General features: G+C 48.7%; 2 protein-coding genes across 2 annotated transcripts; both read left to right on the top strand.

Annotated features, from left to right (window-relative positions):
* Window positions 1–1,960: 1,960 nt before the first annotated feature.
* On the top strand, window positions 1,961–3,146 carry CCL21 (C-C motif chemokine ligand 21). Its single transcript, XM_006739140.3, has 4 exons — window positions 1,961–2,119; window positions 2,214–2,334; window positions 2,423–2,605; window positions 2,700–3,146. The coding sequence occupies exons 1-4, from the start codon at window positions 2,053–2,055 to the stop codon at window positions 2,740–2,742; spliced, it is 414 nt and encodes a 137-aa protein (XP_006739203.1). The 5' UTR covers window positions 1,961–2,052; the 3' UTR covers window positions 2,743–3,146.
* Window positions 3,147–16,926: 13,780 nt separating this feature from the next.
* On the top strand, window positions 16,927–18,724 carry CCL19 (C-C motif chemokine ligand 19). Its single transcript, XM_006739165.3, has 4 exons — window positions 16,927–17,241; window positions 17,914–18,040; window positions 18,264–18,357; window positions 18,448–18,724. The coding sequence occupies exons 1-4, from the start codon at window positions 17,181–17,183 to the stop codon at window positions 18,466–18,468; spliced, it is 303 nt and encodes a 100-aa protein (XP_006739228.1). The 5' UTR covers window positions 16,927–17,180; the 3' UTR covers window positions 18,469–18,724.
* Window positions 18,725–23,715: the final 4,991 nt, after the last annotated feature.

Genomic DNA, 23,715 nt, shown 5'->3' with positions numbered 1-23,715 from the left:
ACCCCTCCCCTCATGCTCATCCTTGTGCTCTTGCCCTCTCTTTCTCTCTCTCTCAAATAAAAAAAAAGGAAAGACAAGAGATAACAAATGTTGGAGAGGAGGTGGAGAAAAGGGAACACTGTAACCTTGTTGATGAGAATGTAAATTGGTACATCCATTATGAAAAACAGTATAGATATTGCTCAAATAATTAAAAATAGAACTATCATATGATCCAGCAATCCCTCTTTTGGGTATATATCCAAAGGAAATGAAACCACTGCCTCAAAGTGATATTTGTCCTCTCTTGTTCATTGTATCATTATTTACAATAGCCAGGACATGGAAACAACCTAAGTGTCTATTGATGGATGAATGGATAAAGAAGATGTGGTATATACATACAATGGAATATTATTCAGCCATTAAAAAAGAAAGAAACTGCCCTTTGAGACAACATGGATGAACCTAGAAAGCCTTTTACTAAGTGAAATAAGCCAGACAGAGAAACATAAATACTACACTGTATCACTTAAAAGTGCAATTAAAAAAAAATTCAAACACATAGAAACAGAATGGTGGTTGCCAGGGGTTCGGGGCAGGGAGAGAATGGGGAAATGTTGGTCAAAGGGTACAAACTTTCAGTTATAAGATGAACAAATTCTAAGGAATGAATGTACAATATGGTCACTGTAGTTAATAATACTATATTGTACACTTGAAATTTGCTAAGAAAATATATCTTAAACATTCTCACCACAAGAAAAGGAAAAGGTCACTATGTGAAGTGATGGAGGTGTTAATTAACTTGATTGTGGTAATTATTTCACAATGTATACCTATATGAAATCATCACATTGTAACATTTTAAATACATACAATTTTATTTTTCAGTTATACCTCAATAAAGCTGGGGGAAAAAAACAAAGGGAAATCTTCATGGCCTTGGATTTGACAATGGTTTCTTAAATATGACACCAAAAGCCCAGGCAACAGAAAAATAAATAAATTGGACTTCATCAAAATTTTAAAATTCTGTGTATCAAAGGACACTATCAAGAGAGTGAAAACCCACAGAAAGGGAGGAAATTTTTACAAATCATATATCTGATAAGGGTCTATTGTCCAGAACAGAGAAAGAACCCTTACAGTCCAATAATCAGATGTGCATTTTAGGAACAGTCCTCAGCCTGCTGGAAGGATGGGGAGAGTGTGGAACCTGGAATGCAGTGAAGAGGCAATCTTCCTGGGGAACATTCCAGGGGAGAGGTGGGAGGCCTGCACCAAGACAGTGGCGAAAGGTAGAAAGAGGGCCTGACATGGGCGCCTGGGTGGCTCAGTTGTTAAGCATCTGCCTTCGGCTCGGGTCATGATCCTGGGGTCCTGGGATGGAGCCCCGCATCAGGCTCCCTGCTGGGTGGGGAGTCTGCTTCTCCCTCTGGCCCTCCTTCTGCTTGTGTTCCCTCTCTCGCTGTGTCTCTCTCTGTCAAATAAATAAATAAAATCTTTAAAAAAATAAAATAAGGGGCGCCTGGGTGGCTCAGTCGTTAAGCGTCTGCCTTCGGCTCAGGTCATGATCCCAGGGTCCTGGGATCGAGCCCCGCATCAGGCTCCCTGCTCAATGGGAAGCCTGCTTCTCCTTCTCCCGCTCCCCTTGCTTGTGTTCCCTCTCTCGCTGTGTCTCTCTCTGTCAAATAAATAAAATCTTTAAAAAAAAATAAAAAAGTTAAAAAATAAATAAAATAAAATAAAAAAGAGGGCCTGACAGATTCAACTGATATTGAGGAGAAAGACTCAGGCGGCTTGGGACCCTGATGAGCCTGATGAGCCGTGTGAAGTTTTTGTTTCCGCATACTAGTGAGGCTGGGTGCCAGGACAGGATCTGCCTTTCAGGAAGGAAAAGGAGGGAGATCCCTATTCTTGCCTGGACAGAGTGACTGGGGATGGAGGAAGTGAAAGTGTCTGCCTGCATAAATAGGCAACAGTCCAGTCCTAGCCGACACACGGACCCCCAACTTGCAGCTGTCCACTTCGCCCACCGCTCTGGCCTCACACTCATCCGCTACCACAGCCATGGCTCAGTCACTGGCTCTGAGCCTCCTTGTCCTGGTCCTGGCCTTCTGCATCCCCTGGACCCAAGGTACCAAGGAGGGAGTGGCTGAGGATGGGGATAAGGGGAGGCCTGGGTGGGAGCCTACAAGAAGCCCCGGCTCCCTGTAAACCCCACCCTGCAGGCAGTGACGGAGGGGCACAGGACTGTTGCCTCAAGTACAGCCTAAGGAAGATTCCCGCCCGGGTTGTCCGCAGCTACCGGAAGCAGGAGCCAAGCTTGGGCTGCCCCATCCCGGCCATCCTGTGAGTAAGTGCAAGAAGGTGGGTGCAGCTGAGTGGGGAGGGCCTGGTGGGCAAGACTAGGACAGGCTTGCTAATGCCCAACCCCCAGGTTCTCACCTCGGAAGCGCTCTCAACCAGAGCTGTGTGCAGACCCTAAAGAGACCTGGGTGCAGCAGCTGATGCAGCGTCTGGACCAGCCACCGGCCCCACAGAAACAAGTCCAGGGCTGTAAGAAGGACAAAGGGGCTCCCAAGTCTGGCAAGAAGGGAAAGGGCTCCAAAGGCTGTAAGAGGTGAGGAAGCTAAAGGGACAGGGGGGCGAGGGGAGGGAAGCAAAGGGGAGCCTCGCTCAGCCCCTCAAGCCCCTCCCGTCTTCTACCCTCCCAGGACTGAACAGCCACAGACCCCAAAAGGGTCCATAGCCCAGTGACCAGCCTGGAGCCCAGGAGGCCCCCACCAGCCTCACCAGGGCTTGGAGCCCTGATCCAAGGAGCAAGAAGTGGGCTAGGAGAAAGGGTGGACTCAGGGGCCCCAGGGGCCCCAGAGCAACCACCTCATGCTGGCCTTGCCTCACCCCTTCTCCTGCTTCAACCATCCCTTCTGTATTCCCAGCCCTACCCCGCATGGCTGAGTTGCCCACACCAGGCCAGGCCCAGAAAGGCAGAGGAGGGATAGTCTCCCAGGAAGCATGAGAGGAGGCAGCAGGACTGTCCCCTCTGAGGAAAGGTCACCCAAGACCCTCTGGACCTGACCCTGCTCCCACTGCACCCACTGCTTTCTCGTAAATATGATTTCTACCTAACAATAAAAACCTGTTCCAGCCTCCCACCCAAATATCTGTTCCTGTGTGTTTGTGTCCATGGGGAAGCCAGTGTCACTACAGGGTGGGGTCACACACTCTGGGGTCCCAGCCAAGAACTAAACCTGGCAAATTCTATTTTCTCACCTACTCCAAGAGTTTCTTTGCCCACCCCTCCCCCCACCCCAGCTACCTTGGCAGTAGAAGGGACCTGGGCTGCCCCTGGTCTCTGAGAAATCCCTGTCAGTGAGAGATGGTGGACCCACAGCACACATCCCCAAAGGCTCTGCGGGCCTCTGAGACCCTGAAGAGAGCCCTTTCCTGATTGTATTCAGCATTCTCTCACTCCAGGAGTGGCCTCCAGATCTTTTCCTAGCTCTGCCTGGGACTGCCTCTACTTTCCCTGGGGGCCTTCTGAATGTGAACTCCCAAGTCCTTCTTTGGAAGGGAGACCTGTAACACAGGCAAACTCAAGTTCTACTAAACCTACCCTATAGCACAGTTCCAGCCCTGGGATCCCTTCCCAAACACCCAAGAGGATTCCCTTCTGCCCTAATCAGAGAAGTTGGGTACCTCTTTGTTTAATAGGGCTGTGTGCGTCTTTATTCCAATCTGGGCTTCTTGACTCCCTCAGCTTCCTTCCAGTTGGGAGAGCCTCCTCCCCTTCCCTTCTTTTCTCCCCTAGGGTACTTTAACCCTTTTAACCTCTGGAGACCAAGCCCCTTTAACCTCTGGCAGGTATTCAGAACCCCAGAATTCAGATGTAAATCAGTGTCCTCTCCAAAAAAGACTCTTGCCTGGCTCTCCTCTACCTCTTCCTCCCCAGAGCAGAGATCCTCTTACTCTCTCCTTCACCCCTATATGGGGAGAGGGACGACCATCAGGGGGGCCAGGCCATGTGAGAAAGAAGAAAATAGATCCTGGGTGAGGAGCAAGAAGCTAGAAGTGACTGCCCCACCATCTTTTCCTTCAGTGGGAGCCTGAGCACACCACATCATTTACTACTTATCATAAAGTCGTTAAAATACTTGCTGTCTGCTCCTCCTGCAACTGGTGAAAACAGGGTCTCTCCCTGGCTATCCTTGTGCAGCAGGTGTGATCCTAGTCTGCAAACTCAGATGTGCAAGAATGCCTGCATTTTAAAATGTGCTTCCAAGGACCTTAATCCTACTCCGAGCCCCTGCACTGGAGTGCTAGTGAGGAATTCATCTGGCAGTCTTGAGATCCCCCCCTACCAAGGGCTGTGCAAAAGGTCAGAAAAACACCAAGGCACAAAGGAGTCTTCCTACCTGCCCCCCCGCCCCCCCCCCCCCACACCATCCCATCTCTGGACATTAGTCTTACCAGTGAATGCTAAGGGCCCTGTAGTACAAGTCGGTTGGCTCTTCAGGTGCTGGACTCTCAAACTCTTAGCTCTGGGCCATATTTGAGACATGGAAATTCAGCTGTGAGAGCCTCTGGGTTTGAACCTGGCTTCCCCAGACACCCCCAGAGCCATGGACTCAGGTGCTGCCACTTGCTACATCAGAGCCCATTGCTGGACCTGCACACCAATCCCCACCCAGTCATAAAGACCTCTCTTCAAAATCCTTCCTCCCAGCCCCTCCAGGACATAACCTCTTTCCAGGTTTGCTTTGGACTTTTACAAAGGCAGAAGGGCCTTTGACATCGGGATGCCTCTGTTCTCAGCCCTGCCAAAACTCTTGTTTGCTCCAGAGAGAGAAAGGAAACACATAGGCAGAACAAACAAAACTTCGTATTTTGCTAAATTATCCTGCCACATCGCCTGCCTCGTATGTGCCTCAAACCCTGCCCTGAGCAGGCGTGCAGTATAGTCTTTATTCCATCAGAAAATGAGTGACCACTCTCCATGTCTGCCTTCATCTTTGACAATGTTATCCTGTTCTTTCTTTTTTCTGTAAGATGCATAATTTTTAAAAAATCAAATAATACATACTCATGGTTTTTAAAAATATCGAAAAGTATCAAATGACTTATTCTGAAAACCATTTCCTGCAAATTTTAACTCTTAAGCAACCTCTTCTAGGAGTTGGTGCCATACATCTAAATATTTTGTTCATTCTTCTGTTTCTTGGTTTATCTGTTTTAAACATTGCCAGTTGGCTTCCTATTATAAAAAGTGGAGATTTGGGGCACCTGGGCGGCTCAGTTAAGCAGCTGCCTTCAGCTCAGGTCATGATCTCAGGGTCCTGGGATCGGGCCCCGTGTCGGGTTCCCTGCTCAGCAGAGAGCCTGCTTGTCCCTCTCCCTCTGCTCCTCCCCACACCCACCCCCTGCTTGTGCTCTCTCTCTCTCTCAAATAAATAAATAAAATATTTTCTAATAAATAAATAATAAAAAGTGGAGATTTAACTCTCTTACCAACCTTCCTTTTCTGTCACCCTATCCTCTAAATATAGTCATACCACTATATTTAGATCATGATCAGTGTTTACATTGTAATGACCATGTAATTGTTTGCTGCATAGCAAAGTAGTGCACTTTGCTTACTTTTCCTTTATCACTCAGCCTTTAGGGTTTTTTTTCTAAGTTCTAACTTCTCTTCCATTTTTAAAATACCTCTATCTTGCGGGACGCCTGGGTGGTTCAGTCGGTGAAGATTCTGACTCTTGGTTTGGCTCAGATCCTGATCTCAGGGTCCTGAGTTCGAGCACCATCTCAGGGTCCTGAGATCGGGCTCTGTGCTCAGTGTGGAATCTGCTTGTTCCTCTCCCTCCCCCTTTTGCTCACGCACTCTCTCTAATGAATAAATAAATAATATCTTTAAAAAATACTTCTATCTTGCCATTATCACAGCTTCAGTATTCTTCAAATGTTTCATCATTTGAGGTCAATGAAAGACCTAATGTTTAAAATATATGGAATAGAAGAAACCGTAAATGAGTATGTTTATCACCTTGACATAGAAAAGAACTTCTTAAGATGTAAAACCATAAAAGAAAAGATCGACACAATTAAATTCAAAGACTAGGGGCGCCTGGGTGGCTCAGTCGTTAAGCGTCTGCCTTCGACTCAGGTCATGATCCCAGGGTCCTGGGATCCAGCCCCGCATCGGGCCCCCTGCTCAGTGGGAAGCCTGCTCCTCCCTCTCCCACTCCTCTGCTTGTGTTCCCTCTCTCGCTGTCCCTCTCTCTGTCAAAAAATAAATAAAATCTTAATAAATTCAAAGACTAGTAGGAGCTCAGGGTAAAGACAGCAAATTAAACACATGCATTTATTTTTACTTCTTCCTGAGCCCCAACTAAAACTATAGTAAATGTTTTTGGTGTGTGTATGTGTATAAAGGCCCAAATGAGAGAGGACATAAAGGTAACTTTCCAAAGATGCTGCTTAGACAGGAAATATTTCCATAAAAACAGGTATAAAGCATACAATAAAATTATAAATTTGAAGGACTTCCAATGCCTCACTCATGCATATGTAAAAATAAATATTTTATGAATACTAGTATACCAATGTTCAACAAGAAGACAATTAATGACTTCTACTAGAAATGTAAAAGAAAAGAAGAAAACAAATTCTAAAGATCAATCATCCTCAAAATTTACAAAATCATCACCCCCCCATCATGAAAACTCACTGTAATCCCTGGAATCCAATTTTCCTTTACACTGAAGCACTAAGACATTTCATTGCTTTAAAACTGGGTCAATATTATCTGCTAAGAATAAGTCATCCTCAGGGCCATCCAGAAAATTACTAATACCATGTTTTTAAATAATTTTGTCATTTTCTCTTCCATGAAATAACACACACACACTTATGAAATGGTGGGCCAGCGCCTTCTTGTCTGCTGCCTCAGAATCGGAAGCCTCCTGCTTCCCGTGGTCCTCCTTGTTTGTGAATCCTTTAAGCACCCGTTTGATAAAAGGGATGGACAGAGCTAGTAAGATCTCCCAGAATTACAGCTAATAAAAACATCTTAACAACCTCAGTTGTATGAACTAATTCCAAACTAAGCAGCCAGATGTCTTAACACCCTCCCCGCCCACACACACACGATACCTGGGCCACACTTTGGCTAACCACTACTTCATTCTTTACTCATCAATCCAGCCTTTAGAGGGACATGATCACCAATGACAGTTAGGTTCTTTCTTTTGATGTATTCCTTTTAAAAATTAAAAATGAGGCACCTGGGTGGCTCAGTCGTTAAGCGTCTGCCTTCAGCCCAGGTCATGATCCCGGGGTCCTAGCATCAAGTCCCACATGGGGTTCTCTGCTCAGCAGGGTGTCTGCTTCTCCTTCTCCCTCTGCCCCTCCCTGCTGCTTGTGCATTCTCTCTCTCTCTGAAATAAATGAAATCTTTAAAAAAAATTAAAATTAAAAATGGAACAATATGGGGCTAACAGCACAGTACCACTGACACAGTTGGCATCGTCTGCCTTGCATTTTGGCACAGGAAGGTCAGAGGGACTGGGTCTATACCTGCTATTTATGAAGCTCAAAATCAATTTGTTTCCTAGCTTTAATCATTTACCTGTGAAAATGTCTTCAGCTTCACTGGTCTCTCTTGTGAAGTTCTCTTTCTTTCCCACATCCAGCTGCTATTTTCCCCTGTATTTTGGGACAAAATGATGCTACGCTGTTTTGTTAAAGTCATCAATGCTTCTGTCCTTTGGCATCAGTCTCGACCAGTGAATTGCCGTTTTTATTTTTTATTTTTTTAAAGATTTTATTTATTTATTTGACAGAGAGAGACACAGCGAGAGAGGCAACACAAGCAGGGGGAGTGGGAGAGGCCTCCCGCTGAACAGGGAGCCCGATGTGGGGCTCGATCCTAGGACCCTGAGATCATGACCTGAGCTGAAGGCAGACACTTAACGACTGAACCACCCAGGAGCCCCTGAATTGCCATTTTTATAAATGCTGAAGTTGCCAAGCCTCGTTTTCTAACACCTATATTTGTAATTCTTCTATTGGTGTCTACAGTTCCCCTACAGAGAATGTGTGAGCTATGCCAAGAAGCTGAAGACTGTTTTCTTCAAGACATCCCTTTCTCAGTGGGTGGCAAATCAAAACATCCCACGCAAACTCTGATGCCCTGTTCTTGAAGACTTTTCATTTAGAGCTATGGATTGTGGTATAATAAATGTCAATCTAATATTAAAATAGCCAAACTCCACTTTTGGTCACCTGGGCAGCCAGAGCCAATTTCGGTTCAGAATCCCAGGAGTCACCATCACCATCACCACGTGAAACTCCACTTGGCTGTGATAGCGTCATTGCCCCGTTTCGCCACCAGGGGACAGCATCGTCGCCGCGGTCCTCAGTCGGCTAAAGGCTAACAGCAGGCTTATGGGTTTAATTTTCTATTGTCATTTCCTTCATCTTTCTGGGATCAATTTTTAAAATTATTTTTATTATTTGTGCTCAAATGTGTCTCATGATAGGCCAGAGGCTTAGCGTTTTCCTGTGTCCACTGACAAGTAGGACAAACTCCTTTTCTGCTCGTGTCCCTGTTAAAGTCCTTCATCCTCTCGCGGAGCTTCGCGCCCGGCACAGTTAGGCTCTCAATAAGCCCCCGCTAAATAAAGAAACCTTTTCTTAGAGTTGGCACCGTAATTATGCGGCGTAAGGAATCGATCGGGTGCAGGTTATTCTGTGAAGGAAGTGCCGGAGGTGATGTGAACTTCCTTTAGCCTTTAAGGCAAACATTACGTCCAGTCTTCTACGTTGGGTGCTCGGACTCGGGGTAGGTTGGAGTGGCAGTGGGAGAGAGAAATATTCGTAGCCAGACACGGGCCTTCGCCAGCGCACGCGTCTCCGCCAGCCCGCCGCGTACCTGGCGGGTTCAGGGCCTGAGTGGCGGGGATCTGGGGGGAATGCTGTTGTGCTAAGCCTGGGGTAACGGCCTCCTGGGGAACATCCGAGACTCACGAGGACCCCACGTCCTCGGGGATGCGGTCCCACCTACAGCCGAGTCTCCCCTCCGCGCGTCCGGCCCGCTCCCCGGACCCTGGGGCGGGCTAGGACGCTCGGCCTCGGGGCCTGCGGGTGCCTGGAGCGGGGAGAGCACCAGAGCACCAATGACTTTGGGCCCAACGCCCTCCTCAGCCTCTGCGGGGCCCGCCGAGTCAGGGCCTCCACCAGCCGCTGCTACAGGACCCCCCGCCAGCCACAGCTTCCCTTCACCCCTCCACCGGAGCTCCGCCCTACTCCGGAGCCTCCCTTCCCAGACTGGGGCGCCCTCTGCAGGCCTGGGAGGGGTGACACACAGCCTCATACACCACTAACACACACCCACACCCACACACAGCCACATACACCACTAACACACACACACACACACACACACACACACACCCACCCCTCCAGGAACGCAGCCTGGGACACACGCATTCATCCATTCAACAAACACTAAGCACCTAATAGAGGTCCTCTCCCCACAGTCATTCACTCCCCTGTACTCTCACCCCTACCAAGGACTTGGTTGACTTCCCAGGCCCAGCTGCTACCTCCCCTGCCCCAATAGCTAAGGTGCCCACCATCCAAGATCTCTGCTCCTGGAACATGGATTCTGGTCAGACCAGGACGCCATGAAGACTGTGTGGGCTCCTTGGAGGAATGTGGGTCTAGGCTGGAATGGGCTGCCCTGAGCTGTAAGGTGACTGGTCCAGGCCTCACACTGAACCAGGAACCCCGCAAAGACGACTTGGCTGGGAAGAGAGTGAACTAGGTGAAGCATGTAGCCTACTTAGGGTTCTGTGTGTGTGGTCAGAAACTGTTTCAAACCCACCTCCTTGGCATCCAATCTCCCACTTCCACCCCCATTGGATCATCCAAACCAAAGGTTAGGGAGTGGGTGCTTTAAACCTTCCACCCTTGGGCCCCGTGTCCTTTCCCTTTTAGCCATGATACTGGGTACCATCATAACACCCTGACAGCTCTCCTCCTTCCCTGATTCCTCTCCATATCCCTGATCTGTCAATGTTGGGGAGTTTCAGGGCTTAGAACATGAACCTCTTCTACCTATACTCACTCCCTTGGAGATCTCAATGTCTTACGGCCTTATAGACCATCCATATGCTCCCAAATTTGTATCTTCAGCTAAAATCTCTCCCCTGGTCTTCAGACTCATATACCAACACCCACTTAACATCTCCACTTATATGTCCAAAATGCAGCTTTATCTTAACAAGTCAAAAGAGGCCTCTGATCTTCCCACAAACCCACCCCTCTGCAGTCATCCACATCTTGATAAATACAACCCCATCCATCACATTGCTCAAGCCAAAAATATTGCAGTATTCTTGTCTCTTCTTTCTCTCACATCCTATGCCAAACCCCTCAGCAAAGCCCATAACTTTACCTTCAAAATATTTCCAGAATCTAACCACTTCTCACCAACTCCCAGTAACATCATGTCCCCCCTCAATTATTGCAGGAGCTTCTGACCTGGTCTCTGTGCTTCCCTTCTTGTATTACTTTGGTCTCTTCTCCATCCAACAGCCAGAGGAGTCTTTAAAACAAGTCAGATCATGTCACACCTCTATCAACCCTCCAATGGTTCCCCATCTCACTCACAGTAAAACAGAAACCCTACGATGGCCTACAAAGCCTTACACCGTTTGGCCCCTGTTATTATCTGACTCTATCTCCTACCATGCTATTCTTTGCTCACTTCCCTCCCAAACATTGGCCTCCTTTCTATTCCTCAGACACACTCTCATCTCACAATCTTCGCACTTGTTATTTTCTTTACCTGGAACATCTTCCCCAGATCTCTGCATGGCTCTCTCCCTCACTTTCTTCACACAAGCTTTCTTTTCAAATGTTATCAGTTAAGTTTTCCCTGGCCACCCTCCCCATTGCTCCCTATCCCTCTGGCCTTCTTGATTTTTCTTCATAGCACTTACTGTCATCTGAAATACTATATATTTTTCTTGTTTGTTTATTGCCTGTCTCCTTCATTAGATTAAGAACTCTGCAAGAGGGGCACCAGGGTGGCTCTGTTGTTAAGCGTCTGCCTTCGGCTCAGATCATGATCCCAGGGTCCCGAGATGGAGCCCTACATCGGGCTCCTTGCTCAGCGGGGAGCCTGCTTCTCCCTCTCCAACTTCCCCTGCTTGTGTTCCCTCTCTCACTGTGTCTTTCTCTGTCAAATAAATAAATAAAATATTTACCAAAAAAAAAAAGAAGACATCTGCAAGAGCAGAAATGTCTGTTTACTGCTGTATCCCAGTGCCAAGAACAGTGTCTGGAACATAGGGGGCCTTCAATAAATATTTATTTAATAAATGTGTTACAAATCCTTGTTTATTATTATTTCATTATTTCATTCTTGCCTGTTGATTCTTGGGATCTTTCCCAACAGGCATTCCAGGCAGAGAGTATTAAAATTTAATTGAAACTTCTATGCCACTCTGCACTATACTCTTATATCATTCAGGATCTTGGTGGGAAATAAATGTCATGTCCAAAAAGGTTTAATGGGAAAAAATGTGAAGGAACCATTTACAAAGGTGAGGGCAGGGTTGTTGTAGGCAGCCGCTGCAGGTGAATTAGTCCACCTCCAAACCTCAGGCCATCTCTCCTTCCCGGCAACATTGACATTCAATGTACTGCCTGAAATTCTGCCCACTGAAAGGACTGCCCTTCACCACCGTCGTTCAGGGCCAGCCTACCTTAGCGATCCATCTAAAAATCAAGACCGTGCATTTTCTCCCTCTGTTAACTGTAGAAAACTTCTCCATGAAGGTGTGAATGTGATCAGAAGAAGAAACAATACAAATAGGAATCTGAGCCCCCTGCCCACGCTGTTACTCATGCCTTCTGAAACTTCTAAGGCCTGAACTCATATGTACAATGACCATTTAACAATGGAATGCTGTTCTGCACATCCAACTATATCATTTGCTATAGGTAACACCCTTGGGCCACATTGTCACTGGGTGAACTAGAGTCTGAGTTTTAGACCAGGGCCCAGTGGCAAATCAGGAGCTGCTTTTCAAATAGAAAATACTTGTTAGGGGCGCCTGGGTGGCTCAGATGGTTAAGCGTCTGCCTTCGGCTCAGGTCATGATCCCAGCGTCCTGGGATCGAGTCCCGCATCGGGTTCCCTGCTCCTTGGGAGCCTGCTTCTCCCTCTGCCTCTCTCTCTGTCTCTTATGACTAAATAAATAAAATCTTAAAAAAAAAAAAAGAAAATACTTGTTAGCAGAAGAAGTGTGGCCTTACTCCAACACCCTAAGGTGTAATTCTCCCAATGGGGTTCCTATAGCAACCTCTTCTGCCACAGAAAAGCTGAAGTTCATTGGCTTTATGAGCCATAAGACCCAAGGAGCAGGGCAACTTTCCTGGAAACTGGACTTGCTGCCCAGCCCTTCCTTGCTCTGGGCCTCATTCAAAACCATAGCTTCACGTCATATCCAATAAATACTTTGCAACAGTACACCTAAATATGGTATATGTTGCCTCCAAAATCCAAACTTCCTTTAAGCATTGTGTCTCTTTCTTCATGGTGAAGGTGCACCACACCACAGACCACTATTTTTCAGCTTCTTTCCACCCACAATGGCCTAAAAATTTTACCTATGTGGCAGGGTCCTGGATATTTGTAGGATTTCTTTCTCTCTCTCTCTCTCTCTCTGGCATATATGGGTCTTACTAAGGCGTTTAGGGTGATTGCTCTTTTTTTCTTCAAATTTTAATTTAAATTCTAGTTAGTTAACATATAGCATAATATTGGCTTTAGGAGTGTGATTACTATTTCTTGTGCACCAGAGGCAGTAAGCATAATGTCGTCAGTTGATATTCTGTGGGATGTCAAGATTATCTTATGACAAAGAGCAGGAACATTGATATATCCCTGTGGTAAGACCGTGACAGTATACACCTGTCATTCCAATAGAAAAGAAACTGATTTCTGGGGCACCTGGGTGGCTCAGTAAGCTAAGCATCTGACTCTTGATTTTAGCTCAGGTCATGATCTCAGGGTCATGAGATCAATCCCCAAATGGGGTTCCACATTTGGTATGGAGCCTGCTTGAGATTCTCTCTCTATTTTCCCTCTGTCCCTCCCCACCTCATTCTCCTGACTCTGTACACTCACAGTCTATCAAAAAAAAAAAGAAAAGAAAAGAAAGAAAAAGAAAAAAGAAACTGATTTCAATGGTCTTTAATTGACTGATATAGAAAAAAGGCATGTGCTAGATTATTAGCCCTCACGGGTTCCATTATTCCCCTTGAAATAAGATTGCCCAGTGCCAAGGGCTATGACATCTTTTAAGTCTTTGAAGGTGCTCTAATCTATGCAATTTCTCTAGGAATGTAGCATTAATTTTATGTTTCCTGTTGTAGCAGGGAATGTGGTAGGGCAAGCACAGTTCCACTTGGCCCTTCCTACCATAAGTTTCCTTACTCCATGGTCAAGGAACCAGTGTGAAGATTTGGATAATGACTAAGTATACCTATTCCCACTATACATTCTGAACCTAGAGAAATAACCAGTGAACAGGTATTACAGACCCACTGTGAGATGGATCTGGATCAAGGTCCTTCTGTCACTTGACCTCTATTAAGCCTTACTCTGACTGGTGGACCACAGTGGGATTTTGGGTCCCCAAGACTAGTATTAACATAAGACAGACTGTAGCTAATAACACCCCAAAGGTCTGAGTACATCCTGTTCCACATTCAGACTCAACCTCGCAAATGGCTACAGATCTCTCTGTAGAGAAGGCTTGGAGTAGTCATTCTCAAATTTTAGCATACATCAGAATCACAAGAAAGGCTTGTTAAGGTACAGATTGCTGGACCACTTGCAGAGTTTCTGATCCAGCGAAGCTGGGGCAGAGCCCAATAATTTGCATTTCTGGCAAGTTCTTAGGTGATGCAGATGCTGTTGGAGATGCACTAGGAAAACCACTAACTGGGAGAAAGATTTCTAGAATCCACCCATGAAAGAGACTCACACCCTCCCACCTCCCACCGGACCAAAGGACTTTGAGTCTAGGAAAATGACTTAAGTAGAGGAACTGGGTAAAAGACTGTACAATACAATTTGCATCAAATTTCTGCCCACCAGGGCTAGATGTTTCCACTTGCACAGGTCAAGTAGCACATCAGTAAGCTGTCCATCTATTTCATTGCTAGGAACACTATGATCAATTAGATAACACCACAGATCCCTGTGGGCAAAGCACATAAATTACCACTTGTCCCTACAGTTTATATAGTAATCTCATTTACCTTATTGCTCATGGTTAGGTGCCAACATCTGACCTCTACCACTCATGGATTCCATTATCCCCCTTGATTGCCCAGTCCCAAGAAGGCATCTCCTATCCCCATCTCTTGCCTCCTAAAGAAGCCTCTACAGTGCTTTTCAAAGAAGCTACCGTTCCCCTCATTAATACTTTTCTTGTTGCCTTGGAGCAGGAAGCATCTTTGGGGGCCCTTCAGAGGTGTACAGTTAGTGGTTGCACATCACAGGTACACTCCAACATTCCCATCTCTCTCAACTTTGCACTCCTTCCTCTACTTTGCTCCTCATATAGTCTGAGAACCAGCAGCATCAGCATCACTTAGAAGTTTGTTAGAAATGCAACATCTTGGGTTTCACCCCAGACTTAGTGAATCAGAATCTAGAGTTTAACAAGACTCCCATGTAAATCACATGCGCATCAAAGTTTAAGAAGCATTGTTCTACAATATGTCCGTGAGGTTCTAACATCTCAACCTCATTGATCAAAGGCCACTGTTGAGTCTACACTTCCAGTAACCAACCCAACAGACTATTAACATCACTCCCAGGTGCTGAGCTAATACAGTTCCTGGGTGAGGGCACCAATATCAATAAACTGACAAGCTCCCAGGTGATGCTGCTGCTGCTGCTGCTGTCTGAAGAACTGTCTTTGAAAACAACTACCAAAAAGAAAATTATTCATTTCCAGGACTGCAGCAAGATGAAGGATCTGGGGACTTAACCTCTCTCTCCTATCACCCACTGATCTCCTGCTGCTGCCTCCTATGGACCAAACTCAAACAGAAGCTGGAGGGCAAGGATCCTGAGTAATTCAGTCTAGAGAGGTCAGCCTTCCAGAAAACAGAGCAGGGTAGAGAAGAGTGGGAGCATGGATGAGGTTGGGACAACAGGGAATAATCAGAACCACCAGAAGCAGGAGGATGCATAGATCAATGAAAAATGGATTGATAGATGAACTGACATATATCTGAATGAAAGGATAGAACAATAACAATGGTCAATATTTGATGAGTGTTTATTATGTGCCAGCCTCTAAACGAAGGACTTTACTCGGATTATCTCATTTAATCCTAAGAAGTAGATCTAGTACCATTCCTACTTTATAGATAAGGGTATTAAGACACAGGAATCGGGTAACTTGCACATGGTGACACAGCTAGCAAGTGGTGGAATTTGAATCCCAAGCAAGGCATTCTATCTGTAGAGTCTCACTCATCTGTACTGTTCTATGATCAATGGACACTTGGCAGACAGGCAGCATGGGATAGTGGCAAAGAGTGTAACCCTTACAGCAAAAGACACCTAGGTACAAGACACTTACTTGCCATAGGGTCTTGGGCTCTGAACCTCATTTTCTTTATGTGTAAAATAGAAACAATAATATGTTAATAATAAAAATAATGGGCGCCTGGGTGGCTCAGTCGGTTAAGCGTCTGCCTTCGGCTCAGATCATGATCCCAGGGTCCTGGGATCAAATCTCACATTGGGCTCCCTGCTGAGCAGGGAGTCTGCTTCTCCCTCTGTCCCTCTCCCCCACTCATGTTCTCTCTCTCACGCTCTCTCATAAATTAATTAATTACTTAATTAATTAAATGAATAAATAAATAAAAATTACTTCATAGTTTTGTTGGGAAAGTTAGTAAAGTGGAGTCCTTGATACAGAGCCTAACAGAGTAAACGATAAGAAATATGATTACTATTATTATTATTAATGGATGGAAAGAAAGATAAGTCAGAAATTTATGAGAGAAACACCACCCCATCCAAAAGAGCGTCCAGAGCTTGGGTGGGATGGTTGAAAGGGTGTTCCACATATTAATTTCCCTTTTGAGTCCTGGTCTTTCTCATAAGGATGGGAAATCAGTTGTCCCTTCCTCCATCTGTCGATTCCTTGAAATTTGGGGATTGTCTGAGTATGAGCTGACCAGCCCTCTCCTTAAAAATCCCCTCTTGGTTCCTAGGATTGAGAGCAGGGGAAAGACGAAGGGAGCTATTCCAGGCCAGCCTCCCTCCAGCTGTTCTGCTGACCCAGGTGTTGGACGTACGAACATGGCAAATAGAGAAAGGGGCAGCGCTGGCTGAGCCAAGAGGTTGAATCCCAGAGGCCTGAGATGGGTGTCAGGCCTCTTCCCCAGGAACATTCCCTTTCGACTCCGCTTGTCCCAAGGAAGGGACTGGTTCCCAGATAACAAATGGGCAGCATAGGGAGGTTACCCCAGGCTTCATGACTGTTCTGAGAGGACCAGAGAGACTTCTTCACCACCACCCGCACCAGAGAGAAGAGAAGAACCACAGAGACAAGAACGAGAATGAGGGATAAACTTAGGGAAGAGGATGCAACCCCTCACTCTGACGCCCCAAACCTAACCATCACCTCTGAAAGCCAGCCCTATGGTTCATGATGCAAACGCCACCAAGAAGGCGAGACTGCAGAGCCTGTATCTTTGGCTGACAGGGCGACGTCCCTTCTCTTGGCCAGAGTGCGGACTGCTTAGATTCTCAGAGATGAAGCCAAAAAAAGCAGAAGAGCAGGGAAGCTACTGAGGCAGGAAGAAGGGGGGCTGGGTCAGGTTCTGTCAGAAAGAGGGGGACAAAGGGGAATCCACGGAATGGAAGCGGAGGGGAATTTCTGAGCAGGGAAAGTGAAAGTTCTGAGCCATAAATAAGAGGCAGTTGCAGCTTCGCACAGGCTTTCACACACATTCCCAGAGCCCTCACTGCCCGCAAGGACGCCTGTGCATGTCCCATCGCTCCCTCCCGCTGCCAGCCGAGTTTCAGCCTCACAAGACTCAGGCCCGCGCCCACTGTCTCACGGTCTGTCTGCCTCTGTCCGCCCTCCATGGCATCGCAAGCAGCTGCAGTGCTGGCCCTCAGCCTGCTGATTCTCCAGACCTCCCCGGGTAAGGCTGAGGGAAGGCTTATGGTGGGCATGGGGGAGGGGCGTCTAAATCTCAGACTCCTTGGCGCTGGATGTGAGGGACACAGAGTTAGGTCTGCATGTTTGGGTGAGCCTGAGAGTTCCCTGAGCCCTGTGAGTGTGGGTATGACTGGGCCCCTGAATTCAATGTTTGTCAGTCTCTTGGGGTGTCCCGGGGCCGATGGCTAGCCTTCTCTCTGCAGCCTCTCTTTCCTGCTGCCTCAGTCTCCCAGACGGGAGAGAACAGTATGCATTTGTTTACAGTGGGGAAAAAGGGAGATGCTGAGACAGGGCTAATAGTCCAAATATTTAACAATTCATAACTTCTCTAACCCCAGTCTCCTACCACCCTACCCCTCACTCCTCAGCTCTCCTCCCCAACCCCATGCTGTGAGCAGCATCAACTCTTCATTTATGCAGCAGTTGAGAGGTCCTAGGGGAGAGGTTGGGGTAACCAGGGCAGCGGCTGTTTACCAAACAGCTTAGAAGTACTTCAATATATTTAGCAAACATACCGGCTGACTAACAGGTTTAATGCCCCCCTCCCCAAACACACACACACACTTGTCCTTCATCCCACTTAGGGCCATAGGGCCGTGGCCTCCCCTCCTCAGGGTGTCCTGACACTACCTTCTTTCTCCCACCCGCACCCCAGCTCTGGGTGGTGCCAACGACGCTGAAGACTGCTGCCTGTCTGTAACCCAGCGCCCCATCCCAGGGAACATCGTCAGAGCCTTTCGCCACCTCCTCATCAAGGACGGCTGTAGAGTGCCTGCTGTTGTGTGAGTTGTGGGAGGACCTCGTGTAGCCTCATCTCCCCCATCAGCCACCGGTGATACCCCACCTTCCTATCTGCCTTCTCCTTGCCAAGCCCAGCCTCTTCAAGGAAGCCCCTGAAACAGGTTCCCAGATGTGGTCCCCAGCCTCTGCCCCTCACACCAAGAGCCTGCCAGGAGGCTGGGTTCCAGGGCTACATTCTCTCTGACCTCTGACCTCTGACTCCAGGTTCACCACACTGAGGGGTCACCAGCTCTGCGCACCTCCAGACCAGCCCTGGGTGGACCGCATCATCCGGAGACTGCTGAAGAACTCTGCAAAGGCAAGCCCGGCCCTCCCCAGCCCTGCCTCCTCCCTCAGAGCCCCTGCCCCAGACCCTAACCCATGACCCTGCCTCTCCTTTCTCCCCTAGAACAAACGCCACAGTAGTTAGCCCCTGACAGCCCTGGAGGGAGCCCTGTGTCTGAGTGAAGGGATATGAGTCACTGCAGCCCTGGGGAACCAAGGATCAGAAGGGAGGACCAGACCTCCAGCGACTCTGCACCAGACCTGACCCAGCCGGGACGGGACCTGGAGTGTGAGTGTGAGTGTGAGTGTGAGCAGGGGTGAGTGTGGCGTAGCAGGAGTGCAGCTTCTTCTCTACACCCAGACCACAATGCTTCCAATAAAGCCTGACTGGTACCCACGGATCTGTCTGTCTGCTCTTTGTTGTCTGTCCGGAAGGACCAGAATAGGAAATGGGGAGATGGAATGGCAGATCTCATTTTCCCTCTGCAACCTGAGCAACCTCCTCATGGACCCCTACTTAACGCCCTGCGTTCTCAGGACCAGTTCCCATGATCGGAGCCCCACCTGGTCTCCTCATAGCCCTCTCACTCTCCACGGTTCAGCAATACCAAACCTGTGCCTGTTCTCTGATTGAGCCAAACTCTTTCATGCCTCCCAGTCTTTCTTCTCCAAGGCAAGGTATCCAGGTGTCTCAGAGATCAGGTGTCACCAGGGGGAAGGGAGTTGTCAAGAACCAGCTTTCCTGGCTGGGGGCAAGAAAAGACCCAGCTCTACTGCCAGGAGCGGGGAAAGTACCCGTCCACCCCCACCATTCCCTCTGTCTGGAACACCTTCTCTCTCACCAGCTCACCCGCCTTCCCATCTGGGTCTTGATGACTCTTTCTCCAGGAAGCCTCCCCTGACTCAAGGCTAGATTAAGTAGCCTCCCTCCCTCCCAAACTCCCAGGGCCCTTGCCCCTCTCCCCTTGCAGCTCTCATCACACTGAGTTATAATTGATAGTTTGTCAGCCTTCCTCAAGAGGGATCACATCTATTTTGGTTTCCACTGTCTCCCTGGTGGTCTCACTGCCTGGCACAAAGTAGTCACTCAATAAATATTTGTCTAGAAAATGAGTACAGGGGCGCCTGGGTGGCTCAGTCGTTGGGCGTCTGCCTTCGGCTCAGGTCATGATCCCGGGGTCCTGGGATCGAGTCCCGCATTGGGCTCCCTGCTCCATGGGAGGCCTGCTTCTCCCTCTCCCACTCCCCCTGCTTGTGTTCCCTCTCTCACTTTGTCTCTCTCTGTCAAATAAATAAATAAAATCTTTAAAAAAAAATCTTTAAAAAAAATAAAAGGAATGAGGAGAAGATACAACCAGAGACATGGAAAAGATACTAAAAAATGCAAAGATGCGGGGCACCTGGGTGGCTCAGTCGGTTAAGCAGCTGCCTTCGGCTCAGGTCATGATCCCGGGGTCCTGGGATTGAGCCCCTCATCGGGTTCCCCGCTCGGCGGGAAGCCTGCTTCTCCCTCCCCCACCCCCCTGCTTGTGTTCTCTCTCTGTCAAATAAATAAATAAAAATATTTTTTAAAAAAATAGAAAATGAATACATATGTGAGGAAAGGCTCAGTAGCCAGTGGTGAGGGCCCATCTGTCCACACAGAATCTGACCTTCAGGCTAGCCTTCCTCTCTCACTCAGTCAGGCTGGGCCAGGTCCAGCCCCATCTGAGCAATCCTGGGGCCACACTTGTCAGAGATACTGACAGAGAGACCTGGGAGCCAGAAGGCAGAATGGAAGAGGGCCCAGAGGGTGGAAGAAGGAGCGGCCAGGGAGCTAGGGAGATTTAGCATGGAGGAACCCCACCACCAGCCCTGCAGCCCCTGTGGGCACCTGGGCCAAGGCAACACTAAGATCAGGGAGTTACAGAGAAGGAGTCTCCTCTTCGGGAGATGAAAGCGCTGTGACTCTTGGAGCATACCACAGGGCTGCTCTGGAAGGAGTGAACTCCTCACGCCTGGGAAGTCCCCTGGGGAAGCTGCTGGTCTCCCACTTGGGCCTCTAAGGGCCTGTCCCATTGAGAGCAGCAAGACTGTGGCACTGGGGTTGGATGACAGCTATGACAGCGGACTGAGCATTGTTACCTGGGAAGGGAGGGGGTCATCACTTCCCAGCTATACCTCATCTGATAACAAAGCCAGGCCTGGGCAGTCTGGGAAGGGGAGCAGTGGAGAGGGGGTTATGCCAGCCCCTCCTCACGGAGCTGAGTGCATAGCAGCTTCCTTCTCCCCTCTGCTCCCAGAAGTAAGGTATTCAAAATCTCAGATACCCCATCTCCTAGAGCCCCAGGAGTGGGTGGGATGCAAGAACAACTGTTACAGCTGGGAAGTGTGGCCCTGCTGCCTGGAGGAAATGAGCCATCCGACTCGTGCCCCTGTGCACCCTCCATTTCGCCATCTCTGCACCCATTAGACTGCCATCCATCCATCTGCTCCTCCACCCATCTACTCATCCATCCATTAATTCATCCATTAAGGCAGCCAACCATGGAGCCCCCGGGGGCCCAGCTACAGACAGGTGTCTCAGGGATCCTGTGCCCAGGGTGCCCCAGCAGGCAGAGGACAAACACAGGCGTGAGGGGCACATTGCTTCAACTCCTTCTCAGTTCCCAGGGAAGCCAAGTGGAAGTCAGCCTGCCACAGAGGAAGACAGAAAACCTCCCTTCGGACTCTTGGGGGAAAACCCCAGACAGAGTAGGGGAGCGAGGGCAGGAGCCCTGAGGAAGATGCTACCATGACAGAAGCCCTGGACGCTACCTCCCTGCCACGCCGCTGAGGGGGCTACAGGAACAAGTCCTGAGCTCAGTGCCCAGCCCTCAGCCCTGCTTCGGCACTTCACTGAGCCACTCCAGGCAAGTCTCTTCCTTACTCCCCATCTCCAAAACCTTAGTTCCCCATCAGTCAGGTGTATGGGGAGAGGTGCTTAATTTTTAAGAGTCCCTCCAAAGATTTGACTCATGAATCTTTGGGTCTCAGGCTAAACCCCCAGCATTCACACAGGCTCCCCAAAGTCATGCACCTTCAGAAATGTCCCTACTTCTTGGGGCCTCAGGGACCACCCTCTGGGAACAAAGCAAGAACTGAGACTCAGGAAGAGAGAAAATAATTCAGGAGCTAGTGAAGGGGCTTGGATCGAACAGCCGCTGGCCAGACCCTGGAGGCCTGGGGAATAAAGAATTTCAAGAAAGTCTGAGGAGGTGGACACCCGAGTACCACAGAGAGCAGGCATTTAGCCCTCCCTACCCCTTCTCCAGCCCGTGCCTTCCTGTCCCCAGCCACCAACCCCTCCTGGGCACTGGGTCCTAGCCTCTTCTCTCCCTGCCACATACATGAGGGCTTAGCCCAGTAATCTGTGCCTTGTCCCGACCCACTTAAACATTCTCAGCACTGTGACTTTATGTAATCACACCTGCTCCCTGTTTTACTATGATTTACTGACAAGGGTGTGTCGCTATCCTGAGTTCTGGCAGGCCAGAGGCCGACCTGCCTACCTGACAATGATGAGGCTGCCACCTTCTCCAAGGGACGGTGTGGACTTCTGGCTCCCCAACCAGAATGCAGGGGCCTTGCTGCCCGCCTCTGAGAAGACACCCTGTCTAGGGCACACAGCGCCTGCTACCGGTTTAAGGCCAACAGCTGAGTGAAAACTCCCTACCCTGAAGGCCTAAGGCCCCAGCAGCCAACCTCTCCCTAAAGGGACCTGACATCGCTGCTCAGAGAGCTCCCAGCTCCCATCTACAGGATGGACAACAAACTCCCTGTCCTGTCTACTGATAGAGTTCTCAGAGAAAGGGATTGGACCTGTTCGTCTCCATTGCCAACTCTGCTCCGCTCTGGGGTTGGCACAAAACAAGCCCCAGAACTCATCTGATTAACAAAAAATGTAACTGAAAACGGCCCTTTCCCACGATGCCCCGCCCAACTCATACCTGGAGCACATCCAGTTCTCAAGACACTGGGACTGCCTCTGTTGCATGGGTAAGTGTTTGGTAAGAGCCAGCCCCATACGGTTTTGATCATATTTTCATCAGCTCATGTTCGATTTCTCGGTAAGCTCCCACCCCCACGCTCCCCTCCTCTGGCCTCCGGGAAACTCAGAAACAGCCAGAAAAATCTTGGAAATAACAGTCTCACAACGGAGCAGGACTCCCAAGTGGGGAATTTCCTCAAGAACCCCTCTGTAAGAATAAGCCGGCACTCCTGGGCAAAGGACTTCCTCAGTGGCTCCTGAGACTTGTCCCCATGGAAAGACAAGCGGTGTTGCACTAGCTAGTTCACCACGAGTGCTGGGCACTGCTTTAAGTACTAGTATCATTCTTACGTTACAGCTAAGGAAACTGAGGTGCAGAGATTAAGTAACTTGCCCAGGCTGGACAGACGGTAAAGTGGCAGAGCTGGGGGCATCCCAGCTGGGCAGTTTGGCTCCAGAATCTGTACTCTAAGTTACCACACATACCACCTCGTGAGTTGACCCATCTCCTAAATAAAAATGGGAAACAATACAGCAGGACCAGGTCTGAGGAAGTGGCTCTCAAGGAATAGGGAAAGCCATTAACTTTGGGGTGCTAACCATGTGCCAGGCTCCAAGCAGAGTCCTTTATGTGCATTATATCACTGCATCCTCTAACAACCCTATGAGGTGGAGATCACTAGTCCCATTTTATAGATGAGGAAATCGAGGCACAGAGAGGTAGTGTGAGCTCCCAAGTCCACTAAACTAGTAAGTGGCATTGCTGAGAGGAAATAGGCACAGTTCTCCAAGGCTATTCAAGTCTCAGTATTCCCAAGGAGGAGCAGTGGAGATGGAGATCAGGCCACAAATATGCTCACATCCTCACCTCCATTCCCAGGGGAGTATCAGAGGCCAGGACCAGGTGATGTTAAAAGGACAGGAGGAATGAGGGGTAGGGCTTGGGATCCTGAAAAGTAGGGGCAGGACAAGGGGGTCGTGTGGGCAAGGATTCTGGAAGGGGTGGGGCCAGCCTTTAGAGTCAGGGAGGGTGGGTGGTACCTCCACAGAGCAGAGAATCTGGGGATCACAGAGGTGGGATAAGACTCCTGAAGGACCGGCTTCTGAGGGCCATGTCCATCTCCTGAGGGCCTAGGATCAAGCAGGACAGGGGAGTAGAACAAGAACGAGGGTAAAACCTCCAAGGATCAGAGTAAATGAGGGAGTCAGACCTCTTTGCCCCGCTCCCATCCCTAGGACCTTCTAGCCTTCCATGGGTCCTGTAGGGAGGCAGAAGACATGAACTGCCCTGGGCTCCAACCCAGTGAAAGTGGGATGGCTTTAACCCCAGCACCTTCCACCTTGTCCTACCAGGACAACCTGATCCCCCAGAGCTCTGGATCT

Source organism: Leptonychotes weddellii, chromosome 14 (genome assembly GCF_054177405.1).
Source record: "Leptonychotes weddellii isolate Sample4059 chromosome 14, ASM5417740v2, whole genome shotgun sequence".
Lineage (NCBI taxonomy): Eukaryota > Metazoa > Chordata > Mammalia > Carnivora > Phocidae > Leptonychotes > Leptonychotes weddellii.
This window is presented reverse-complemented; position numbering and strand designations above follow the sequence as displayed.